A 13,458-nucleotide genomic window follows, 5' to 3' on the forward strand; every position below is an offset into this window, starting at 1 on the left:
CAGAGATATTATATACCAGGGATGGTTTAGGTATTCTTTATCTCGCTTCAGATAGGGAGGGACATGAGAACTCAAGAATATTCCTGGTTCAGATTCTAAACAAGGAAGGTTCAAAGAACACTAGCAGGAGAAGCCAGGGAAGAGTAAAGTTGCACCCAGGGAGCCCAGTGCACCAGCAGCTATTCCAGCTTTTATGTTCTCCTCTGTAAACTCTGGCAGTTCCCCACATCCCACCACTACCATCAAAGGAACACTCGCCAGGGTTTTGAATACCCACAACAGAGAGCACAGAGGGTACCCCAGTATGACACCTCCATGAAACCTAAGTAATTATGACAAGACCATATCAAACAAACAGAGCACCCTGCCAGAAATCACAGTTTTAGACCACAGACTGCATTCCAAGCAGAGAGCACTGCCACAATACAGCATTAAGGAAACACATCTCAAAAAGGAAAAACAACAAAAAACCCAAAATAATCCTGAAAGTGTATAGAATTTCATGTACAAGGCCATTTAACTACAGTACTTTTGGCAACAGTGAAAAATGGAAAGCAATTCAAATTATGGCCATAAATAAGGTTTGGTTTTTTGGAGTTCTTTATGGTAGAATACAATGTGTCTATTAGTAAGATGCATCTAAAAGTGACTGACATGGACCAGGAGATAAGGCATTTTTGGTTTAGAAAACACTCATACCTAATCACACTGTATTTCTTTTCTTTATAACCTTCTCTATAGCCTTTTTCCAGCTCCTCAGAATCCAAGAATATCAGAATTGAACATCATCTTAAGAAGTCACCCAAACAATTTACCCATCAAGTAGGGGGCTTCCAGGACAGGAACTATTTCTCCTCAATTTGCCCATGTTCTCATACATACAAGGCTTGGCCCTTAGGTGGGTCCCAGGATAGCCATGCAAAGAATGACCCAGCGAAATTCTGTTATATATTCCTCTGTTCTTTTTTTTTTTTTTTTTTCTTTTTTCCCTGTTTGTTTGTGGTACTGGGAAGTGAACCCAGGGTCTTGAAAACGTAGGTTAGTGCCCTACCACTGAACTACACCCTAGCCCTTTTTATTTTATTTTGAGATAGGATCTTGATAAGTTGCCCAATCTGACCTTGAACTTATCATCTACTTCAGCCTCCCAAGTAACTGGCATTATAAGCATGAGCCACCAAACCTGGCTATTCCTCTGCTCTTGATGATTCTTACAAAGAACTTCAGGCAGCAAAGTTTGATCTTTTAGCTAACATTTACCCTCTCCATCTTGTGGCTATGCAGCCCACCCTTTCCATGTCCTTCACCATAAGACCTCCTGAGAAATGCAAAACTTTAAGCACCCTCAAGCTACCACCTCATCTTTCTTACTACTTCTCTTTCCTGTTAAGATTCTGAAAAGAGCATGGCAACACACACCTGAAGTCACAGACTGTGGCAGGAGGATTGCAAGTTGAAGGCAACTTGGGGAACTTAGCAAAACCCAGTCTTAAAATAAAATTGTTAAACAGGACTGGGGATGTAGTTCTGAGGTAGAGTGTTCCTGGGTTCAATCCCCAATACCACAAAGTAAATAAATAAAAGTTTCCAAAAAGAGAAGTTCCAACACATCACCATTTGGTGCATTCACCACTCTGAAAATAGCTCTTTCCAAGGACCTCAGCTCTTTCCCCACCCTAACACTGTCTCCTGGGGGGCCTGTGCAGGGCTGATCTGGACTTCCTAAAGGCTGTTTCCTGTATTCTCCTCTTTACTTTGCTTTTACTTTCCAGTTTTGGTGGCCTCTCAGAGTTCCACTCTTCTCTCTTCTCATTCTACCTGGTAGCTGAATACAAATCACTCTTTGAGCCCTCTCCTTGCCCAAGTTACAGAGATACATTTCTCATTTCCTTTCTATATTACTACCCTGTAGTACTCTTGAAGGACCCACAAACTCAACATGTATAAAACTGAACTCAACCCCACCTCCACCCCAAATTTTGTAGCTACTATCAGAACACATATCTCTACTTGGGTGCCTTAGTGAGAAACAACAAAATCATCCTCGCTAAGTCCCTATTCCTCTATCACTGACCAGGTCATCCCACCGTCATATCCACTCTGCCTCTAGAGACTCTCACTAGCATCTTCACCTGTCCTCTGGCCACTACCCTCACTACCTCTCTTTCAGGACCAACAAAAATCCCCCATTACCTTTCCTACTAAGTGTTGCCATTAGATGATATTTTTTTTTAAACTGGATTTTCAAAAATTTCCACAGTGACCAAAAGTTCTTACGTTACCACTGAAGTTGTTCTGTTAGTATACAAATTCATTCCCCAGACGAAAAGTTACTAACTTTTGAATAAAGGTCAACTCCTCAACGTGTGCTTCAACTCTTCACCAACTCCTTTCTGTCTTCTTGCCCTGTCTTCCCCATAAAATGCCACTGACTCACCTGACTGCCAGCCACACTGCCTTGTCACTCCCCAGGACCACAGTGCACTGCTACCCCCACACAGGTCCACAGCACTGTCTGAAGCTCCCCCTTTCTTTTTCCATTTCACAAGTCTTTGTCCTTCAGGGTTCTATTCAAATGGCCTCTCCTTTCTGTGGGAAAAAGAGAGGTTAAAAGCCTGGACTCCAGAGTATAAATTCCAGCTCTGCCATTATTAGCTTTGTGACAGTCTTAACAAATTCCTTAAGCTTCTGAAGCCCCAGTTTCCACATCTGTAAAACAGGATGTAAGTAATCTGAAGAGTTCTTCTGAGTTTAAAAATCAGGTATATAAAGTGATTGTCAACGTACACAGAGTGAACACTTCAACAGTGAATACTATTTATTATTATTCCAGCCCTCCTAAATCCTCTAGACAAAAGTGGTCAATCCCTACTCTCAGTGCTCCCCAGCCCACTGCACACCCTCCTATACCATTTTGCATGTTGTATTAGAACTGTAGGTTGTATCATCTGTTTCCTTTACCAGATGAAGACCTCCTTTGAGGAAGGGAAGGGACTGCAGCACATCTGTGGCTCCCAAACCAAACCCTCAGGAGAACACCTCATTCACTAGAACCATATGCTTAAATATTAACTTAAAAAAAATTGAGCAAATCAATCTATTATGGTGAAGCAGATAATAAAACATCACATCTCAACTAACAAGTATGACTTAACTAAAATCTTTCCCCGATCTGTTGCCTAAAACGTAAATAACCCTTAGAAGAAAAAAAGCTGTTAGTCATTCTTATTTTAGTGAGGCAAGAAAAAAAATAAGGAATCTAAACCCAATGCAAAGGATACGCCATTCCTCTGATACGTTTAATTTTTCCTGGATCCGTGAGCTGGATGGGCTTCAGGGCCTTCTTTACAGGACATGAGAAAATCACTTCACCTCCTCCCCCAGGGGGCATTCCTCGACGCAGAATCTGCACAAAATGATGGAGAGTGATGAAGCAATGATGCAGAAAAGCAGTGAATTACCCTAACACCCAATCCAGGGAGATTTTGTTTTACCAATGAGCTCTTCCTCACAAGGCAGATGGTTCTTTCATATTCAATGTCAATTCCTTCAAAACAACAGCACCTGTATTAGCTGCAAGAGGGTATATGCTTGGCAGCATGACCAAATCCAAGACAAAGTGGCTTTGTCCTCATCCACCTATAACCTTGGGCAGGTTACTTCACTACCAGGACCTATTTTTTCATATCAGTTCATCAGTTGATCCCATTTCTTAGCCAAAAGGAATCCCTTTTTCTCCTATGCAAATACCTGATCTATCAAGACCAAAAGAAGTCATTTCCCCTGTTTAAAAAGATCAATTTTAAAAAACAGAGCTGCTAAACAGTTTAAGATACCCAGTATCAACACACTGGATTGATATAATTCTGTTAAGGCTTGGATACAAGGTGTCTCCCAAAAGATACTGTGTTAATGCAAGAATATTCACAGGTAAAATGATTATTAGATTATTAGAGCTGTAGGCTGATCAGTCCATCCTAGTTTGAATGGACTGAGTGGATGATACCTGTAGGCACATGGGGAGTGGCTGCAAAAAATGGGTCACTGGGGGCTACTCTGGAAACGTTCATCTTCTCTGTGACTCCTTCCCCACTCCCCTCTGTCTGCTCCCTGGCTGTCATGAATGGAGGAGTTTCACTGCACCACTGCACCATGACCTTCCACCATGATGTTCTGCCTCACTTGGGCCCAGAGCAATGAACTTGGCCAACCATGGACTAAACCTATGAACCGTAAGCCAAAATCAACTTTTCTTCCTCTAAGTTGTTCTTGTAAGGTATTTTGGTCATAGCAACAAAAAGCTGACTAACACAAATTCCTTTAAATAGTAAACAGATTCTTAAATTACTTTTACTAGGTTTTAGAAATACTGAAAAATTTGAGGGACATTCAGCTTGGGAATTCCTGAACACAAATTATATCTAGATCATCTAGATCAAACTGGCAACAGGGACAGAATCCTTGCTGCTCTACTTCTTAGCTAACTGCCATGGAGAGAGCTGTGTGAGGAGTACAGGAGTTAATACACATAGAATGTTTACAAAAGCACCTGCCACAAAGTACAACATGACTACTGGCTGCTACCAATATTGCTAGCAAGTCCCCTGCAGTTCAAAGTTTGGTTTCTGAGCCCTAGGGTCTTCTGAAAGATGGTAACTTCAATTGTGACACACAAACACACTGAATCACATAGTTCTTCCAATTAAATGATAACATATGTGTAGCCAACAGTTCAATACATTCTTACCTTTAGCTCAAAGGATTCACCATCAATCCCAAACTGTTTCAACAGAGGGAGTGCTGTTGCCTTAAGAACATCAACCTATAAAGGATTTGAGGGGAAAAAGAAGTTTAATTAAACTTTGGGCAGACAGAAAGAGATTGAAAAACAGGTGAGGTTTAGCAATGAGGTAGGTGGTACAGTTTGGTAAAGAGAAATTGCTGGCTCACAACTGCTCTTTCCAAGTTAAGTCTGAGATTTTGCAAATCACCAGCCTTCTCTGAGCCTTGCTTTCCTCACTGATGACATGGAGACTTACATCTACCTTGTAGTCTCCTTGAGCATTACATGCAAAAGGCATGAAGAAACTCCTGGGCTCATAGAAAAAACAAACTGGATCTCTTCATTTTTACAGGTATATATAGCATGGAAGAAACTATTAGTCTCATTTAATAATCTTTTTCCAATATGGCATTTTTAATGTTTAGAGCTAGTGAATTCTAAACATGAACTATTCAATATCAACCTAAGAGTCCAGATGTAGGTGCTGACTCTACATGGGAGTGGGGAGAAGCAAAGGAATTATAGTCTCAAAACACTAGAGGCCACACAGACCCCTAGTTACAATTATAAAAACCATTCAGTTAATGGCAAGACTTTTGCCAAAGGTTTTTCTCATCTTTTCCTTATTCAGAGCTCTGAGATCTTCCTTATCCATTGGTAGACTTCTCACAGGATATAAGAATAGCATTCAAATCACATATATCTAAAAATCAGCAAATGTTGCTCAACTGTAACATGGACAACATTTATGTCTTGGACATGAGGTGTCCCCTAAAAGTTCCTGTGTTGATGTTCAGAAGTGAATGATCATATTATGAGAGCTGTGCCCTAATCAGTGGACTGATCCATTTGATAGATTAATAATTTGAAAAGACTACTGAGTGGTATAGGCAAGTGAGGGACTGAAGGAAACAGGTCATTGGGAACGTACTATGGGATTTATATCTTGTCCCTGGTTCCTTGAACATTCTCCGTTTCCCAGCCACCATGAGCTGAGTAGCTTTCTTCCCTCATGCCCTTCTACCATGAAGTTCTGCCTCACCTCAGACCCACAACAGTGTTGGCCAAACATGAACTGAAGCTCTGAAAATAATGTGCCAAAATAAACTTTTTCTCTTCAAAGTTGTTCTCATAGGATATTTTGGTTAAAGCAAAAGAAAAGATTACTAATGTGATGCAAGAAAGAATAATTCCCTTACTTGTTCCTAACGGAATCAGATGTTCCCCCTTGATCCTAAGGAGAATGACCCTATCAGGGGGTCACCAGAGTGTATAGGATAAAGTTCTAGTCCTGGTCTTGACTCTGCCTCTAATTAGCGGCAGAGCCACAGTTGAGAAAATCACAACTATCTCAATTTCTTGTTTCTAGATAAGGGCCTTATGCTGTTCTGTCTCCAAGCTGCCAATAATTCTCACAGGCTGATTTGATAGAATGATACTCCAAGAAGGCTTTATAGCAGAAAACTGGTACCAACTAAATATAAGGATATTAGAAAATTAACCAGATGTAGAAATAACCTGTAAAGCCTGGGAACATGTTCAGAATGGATCAGGTGTGGCGGGGTAGTGACGAGGAAACCCTATTAAAGATTACCTTATTTTAATTAAATATTAAAGCTAAACATACCCCAAAACTTAATACAGTCATGCATCACTTAACAATAGGGATACTTTCTGAGAAACATGTCATTAGGTGATTTTGTCCTTGTGCAACCATCACAGAGTGTTCTTACCTACACAGAGTGTTTTTTTTTCTTTCTTTCTTTCTTTCTTTTTCTTTTCTTTTTTTTTTTTTTTTTTTGAGATGGGTATATTGCTAATTTGCCCAGTAGCTCAACACTCCTACTTCAGCCTCTAAGCAGCTGGGACTACCTCTAGCTAAGTGTCCATATATAAATCTAGGTGACACAAATATATTCCTAAGCTATGTGGTATGGCTGATTTTTTAATTTTTAATTTTTATTTTTTATGTTTAAACTTTTTTGTTAAAAACTAATACACAAGCTGGGTGCAGAGGTGCACACTGGTAATCCTAGCAGCTCAGAAGGCTGAGTCCGGAGGATCACAAATTCAAAGACAGCCTCAGCAACTTGGTGAGTCCCTGAGTAACTTAACAAGATGTTGTCTCAAAATAAAATATAAAAAAGGGCCGGGGATGTGGCTCAATGGTTAACCACCCCTGGGTTCAATCCCTAGCACAAGAAGGAAAAAAAACCCTAGAATACAAACACATTAACCTAGGTCTAAGCAGGGTCAGGATCATCAATCTTCTACCTCCAAATCTTGTCCCACAGGAAGGTTTTTGGGAGCAATAACATGCAAGGAGTTGTCATCTTCTCTGATAACAATGCCTTCTTCTGGAATTCCCTTCTGAGGGGCCTTCTTGAGGTTGTTTAACAGTTAACTTTTTCATAAGTAGAAGGAATATACTCTAATATAACAAGAAAACTATAGTAGAGTAAATACATAAACCAGTAACAGTTATTTTTATCAAGTACTACATAAAGGCTGAGCACAGTGGTGCACACCTGTAATCTCAGGCTGAGGCAGGAGGATCCCAAATTCAAGGCCAGTCTCGGCAACTTAGGGAGACCCTCAGAAAATTAGTAAAACACTATCTCAAAAAATTAAAAGGGCTGGGAATCTAACTCAGTGGTAAACTGCCCCTTGGGTTCAACTGCCCCAGTATCCCCCCAAAAAAATGATATACTATACATAACTGTATATACATACTATGCTTTCATATAACTGGCAGCATGAAGGGGTTGTTTATACTAGCATCACATGTGACAGATGCACTGCACTATGACATAAGGACAAGTGTGATTTTTTTTTTTTTTGGTATCAGGGAATGAACCCAGGGGTACTTAACCACTGAGCCATATCCCCAGTCCTTTTTTATGTTTTATTTACTGACAGGGTCTCACTGATGTGCTTAGAGCCTTACTAAGTTGCTGAGGCTGGCTTTGAACTTTCAATCCTCCTTCCTCAGTATCCTGAGTCACTGGGATTACAGGCACATATCATGGCAACCTGGAACATTTTGAGAGCTATGATGTCAACAGGTGACAAGATCATATGAGACCACAGGCATAAATATAGTCCATCATTGGTGGAAACACTATAATGTGGCACATGACTACGTATGCATTTGGGATCACCAGAACCCAGAAGAGTCTGTCAAGGCTAGAATTAAGAGTGGCCGGGGAGAGGACTAAGGCAGATCCCAAAGATTTGGTAAATGCAAGGATGCAGGTTACTCTGAAACTAGGCAGCCACCACTTCTCCTGGGGCGAAAAAAAAAAAGGTAAGAAAGTAGAGCATCCTTTCTGGCTCATTCTACTTATACCCTAAGTCACAAAGGACAAAGTCAAATTTATTTCCAAGGTCAGCCAGAAGTGCAAGTATAATTCCAGATGTTGCCCTGTCTCCTAATCACTCTCCTTCAGACATACTTGGTATTGTGAGCCAAGGGATGGAAAATTGAAGAGGGCTTAAGTCCCAAACTGCCTCTAACTAGTTGTGAAATCTGGGACACTTCCTAACTCCATGAAGCCTTAGTTTTTTTTTTTCCCAATATGAAATAAGAAGCTAGCCTGAACAGTCTAATTCTTCTCCAGCCCTGCACATTCTAGTTGAAGCAGAATAAGGGAGGCCTATAAGCTCTGCTTCAGGGAAACTGAGCTGTCCCTCGTTTGGTCAGAGAGAAAGGGCAAGGATCTGACCTAAATAGTACCTCAGGGTACCTTTCTCAGAGGTCAGAGAAAGAGGTCACTACCAAACCTCACTGCTCAATACTAACCTGACTGCTGCAAAGAATGACTCTGGATCATTCCCAGCTTCTTACAACTTGATGCTGCTTGGTTTCTCCAGATTCTTCTATTTCCAGCTACTCTTTTCCCCTCATATCTTACACACTCACTTCCCTTTATTCTTCTATTCTGAGTCCCTTGCTCCACAGGGCAAAAAAATTCTGAAGACCCACAGAGTCTAGAAAGGGAATTGAAATGAATAAGGAGGTCAGCTTAGAACTGTGTCCAGCTGGAGAGCTCATGTCTTACCCAGAGGGCAGGACCACACAGCTCCAACTGATGGCCATAATGCAGGAACAGCCATCCACTGCTCCTGCACTGCCCTACTAAAGGCTGGGATTTGACATGAAAAACAAATTCATCCTCCCTCTCTCTCTCCCTCCACACACACACACACACCACTGCCTTCATCACATTATATAGGCCAAAGGAAAGACAGCTATAGGACCAATACAGCTAGAATGCTGCTAGTGTTTGGCCATAGCTGGTCAATCTTATACTCCTAAAGATTTAACTCTCAGCAGGTAAGATCCTGACAACTTGCCTTTGAAGTTCCAGAAAATAATTTCCAAGTGCCATATGGACATTCCCATGTAGTTATGCCATCAAAAGCTTGGGGACGGTATCAAAATCAAACACATCATCCATTATCCTACCACAATCCCCACCCCCTGCCCTGTGTCAAACTCTATCTGAACATTAACCTTAAAGTCAACCAGGACAAAAAAATTATGGAGTCCTTTTTGGCCCTTCCTACCAGTCCATCTTCAAGTAGTTGTCAAGTTATGAAGTCTCTCTTGCCATCGTGTCCTTTCTATCTGCCCCTTACTTACCACTTCCTTCTCTATAATATCCAAGCTAGTCTATCACCTCTCCAATTTACTGTTCACTCAACATTCAGGATTATCACCCTAAAAGCCACACTGACTCTGGTTTTCCTTCCTCTAGAAACTTGCCAAACGCTATGAATTAAATGTCCTCTCCAAAATTCAGATTGATATAAAATTGTCATTTTAACATGTTAAGAGCTAGGACCTTTAAAAGGTGATTAAGTCATGAGGACACTACCTTCATGAATGGATTGAAGATATTATCACATAAGTGGGCATCTTAAAAAGGGATGAGTTTAGCCCAATTTTTCTATCTTGCCATATGATGCCTACACCATTTTATGATGTAAGACAAAGGCCCTCATCAGATGCCAGCACCATGTTCTTGAACTTCCTGGCCTACAGAAATGTAAGAAATAAACCTCTCTTCTTTACAAATTATCCAATCTCAGGTACTACATTACAGCAAAGCAAACTGGACGAAGGCACTGATGATCAGCACTTTGCTTGTACCTCTATCGAGTCCAAGGGTATTCAGCTTTATCATCTCCCCCAGGAGGCATCCACCCCATGAGAATGAGAGTTCCCTGAGAGCAAAATCACTCATGGTATTCATGCTCACATGACATGAGTAAATGGAGACATAAACTGATAACACCACAGGCTGAAGAAGTTTCTCCTTGCCCAGGATTAGGAGTATTTATTTTAACCTGGGCTAAGCCAAGTATATCAACCACCATCATTTAGTCATCTGCTGGCAAAAGCAGATAGTACTGTAGTATATGAAAAAGATTTGTTGGGAGGATCCAAGATGGCAGACTAGAGGGAGGCTGCGTTCCTTGTTGCTCCATAACTCGCGTTTCAAGCAGAGGATATCTGTTTCTTGGTGAGGCAGTTTTTGCTGCTTATCAATCCCCAGCTGTTCACCCTATTTGTCTGCTGTGATCACCTCCAATCGGCCAGCATATCGAGGCCTTTTCAAATGCAGATTGCTCACTGTCAAGCGCCTATCATCCTCCATTTGCCTGCCCCTTGCCTGTCCATTGCATGCCTTTCATCTATCCATCACCCACCACCCGAGGTTCACCTCCTGATGGTCCGACAGCAGTCAGCAAACTGACCACAGACTGCCAGTGGAGCGCCAGCTGCCTGCAGTTGCCTGGAAGTTCACTGTCACAGTACCTGCAGGTTTGGTTACACGATCATGCCCTGCCTCCAGGGTCCTCACACAGACTGACTGCTCCCCACCACCAGGACCCCCAGACCGAATGACTGCACCCTATCACCAAGACCCTCAGATGGACTGATTGTACCCTGCCTCCAGGATCCCGCAACCAGACCGATCACTCACCACCTCCAGAACCCCTGCCTGACCAACCACATCCTGCCTCCAGGACCTCCAAGCTGACCACACCCACACCCCAGCTGCAGTCCCCCATTTGCCAACACATTTGGAAAACAGAGCGGCCATCTTGGAAGCCATAGCTCCCATCTTTAGGTGGGGCAAATCCCATCCTGAGACACCTGCTGGAGACTTGAACCTCATTGTCAGGTACCTCTCATGCGTCAGGCTACTTAAGACTGGGAGGTTTGAATACTATATGACTGTTATAGTATAGATTTTCTTTTTTCTCCTTATTGAAAAATTTTAAGTTTTTATTTCTTTACTTTTCTCGCTCTCTTTTCCTTTTGTTTACCTGTTCCCTCAGAGTCTCTTTTTCCCTTTTCTCATGCTAACAACCAACTTCTTTTGATTACCCTCTCACTCATTCTATTATCTAGAACTTCTATATATTCTTTTCTTATCCCATTAACAGATACATCCTATACCCCTCCACATCCTCTTTGTCCTCTATTAGAAACTGCTGACCTTATTGCAAATCTATTTGTTATACTGAACATAATAATTGAACTCATTCTGTTTATTATGACAATATTGTTAATGTCCTCATAGGGGCTATTTGGTCTAGGGTTGCATACTGTCTGAACTGGGCACTGCTAATATTGATCTCTCCCATTAAAGAAAAGGTTTTGGAAACCTATAGAGTCACTAAAAGCCTATGGGAGGAAACTGCAATACTGCAGATCTGCACTGCTAGAGGGGAAGATACATGAACAACATGAAAAAACAAGGGAAGAAAATGACCCAAACAAATCTAGATTCTATATTAATAGAATCCAGTGACAATATGGTAGAATAAATGTCAGAAAAGGACTTCAGATCACACATGATTAAAATGATACATGAAGCAAAGGATGAAATAAGACAGCAAATGCAGGCAATGAATGATAATACAAATAAGCAGTTGAAAGAGCAACTGCAGGAAGCAAAAGATCATTTCAACAAAGAGATAAGAGATTCTCAAAAAAAAAAAAAAAAAAACAAATCCTTAAAATGAAGGAAACAATAAACCAAATAAAAAACTCAATGGAAAGCATCACCAACTTGGAAGACAGAATCTCAGACAATGAAGAAAACTATTTAATCTTGAAAATAAAGTTGCCCAAACAGAGAAGATGGTAAGAAATCATGAACAGAATCTCCAAGAACTATGGGACATCATGAAAAGACCAAATTTAAGAATTATCAGGATTGAGGAAGGCACAGAGATACAAACCAAAGGAATGAACAACCTATTCAATGAAATAATATCAGAAAATTTCCCAAGCCTGAAGAATGAAATGGAAAAATCAAAAAGGTTTGTAATATTCTGCGTAAAATTTCTGGGGACGTTATCAATTGATCTTTATCCCTTTTGATATATAAACTTTAAAAAAAAATTTGGTATTGCCAGTGAGAACAGCTTTTAAGATTAATAATTATAAGAAAAGGAGTACAAAATGGGGATACAGAGCACTGAAGTCCCAAGTATACTTCAGAATCTTTCCCCATAATTTGATGTACCTTGCCTCTTTGCAATCTCAAAATACAGATGCCTCCTCTCACACTTTTAACCAAAAGGCCCATTTCCTAGAATCTTCTTTAAAATGCAGATTTTCTTCTTGAAAATATTCTTGAAATGCTTCTTGAAAAGCAATCACTTGAATTAAAATTCTTATCAGTTTATGTAACATTCATTTACAGGTAAGCATTTCAGATCTTATACTATACACTGTATTTAGCATGCTAGGAAAAGAATTATGGAGCTGAATTCCCAAGAATTGAAAAATAAGTCTTCTATTGCCTAAGAACACATTAACCAAGCTACTAGAAGGTATCCTAGTGGATATCAGCCCCCACTATGGAGTTCACTATACCACTAACTGGTCCTTTCTCATTAGGAAAGCTGCACACTTCACAGCTGGCCTTAGAAACTGCCCATTCAAGGTTGTGCTCTATATGTGTAGCAGTATAGACAAGTCAGTCAAGACCTCATGGTCATCAGCTTAAAGACACCTTCTCTGGACAGTTAAATATCCAAAAGCAGCTAGGCGCAGTGGTGCATGCCTGTAATCCCAGAGGCTTGGGAGCCGGAGGCAGGAGGAACTCAAGTTCAAAGCCAGCCTCAGCAAAAGTGAGGTGCTAAGCATCTCAGTGAGACCCTGTCTCTAAATAAAACACAAAATAGGGCTGGGGATGTGCCTCAGGGGCCAAGTGTCCCTGAGTTAAATCTCCAGTAGCCCTAGAAACAAAGCAGTGACTTCCTCCCTCCTCCTGAGAGGTCTAAGACTGGCACTAAGACAGCTATACTGATCAAAACGAAGGTTTCAATTTTATATCAAACTGTTCTCCCATATATGCAGGAAAACTAGAAAGTTTAGTGAGAAGTTTACTGGTACCCACAAACTATCAAAGTTCACACATTCCTTCCCTGCCCTTATGCTTCCTTCTAAATCTGCAAACTTCTCAGATAAAGAAAGTTCCTGATTTTATTACTGAAGACTGGATAAATCAAGTCTCTGCTGTGGCAATGCCAAGAGATTATTTTTTGCCTACAATTTTGATCTGCTGCCCTCTAGCCTCAGCTCTCAGATGACCTTACAAAACCCCACTCTCATACACTTCAGCCAACAGAAGCATATTTCATGTCAA

The 13,458-nt window shown here is 40.9% G+C and overlaps 1 protein-coding gene across 1 annotated transcript in view; it reads right to left on the reverse strand.

Annotated features, from left to right (window-relative positions):
- The window catches only part of Rcl1 (RNA terminal phosphate cyclase like 1), a 52,497-nt gene that overhangs the window by 21,116 nt on the left and 17,923 nt on the right, over window positions 1–13,458 (reverse strand). Inside the window, 2 exon segments of the mRNA XM_047525591.1 lie at window positions 3,282–3,406; window positions 4,748–4,822. Of these exon segments, the coding sequence (XP_047381547.1) occupies window positions 3,282–3,406; window positions 4,748–4,822 (200 nt within the window).

This window comes from Sciurus carolinensis, chromosome 14 (assembly GCF_902686445.1).
Source record: "Sciurus carolinensis chromosome 14, mSciCar1.2, whole genome shotgun sequence".
NCBI lineage: Eukaryota > Metazoa > Chordata > Mammalia > Rodentia > Sciuridae > Sciurus > Sciurus carolinensis.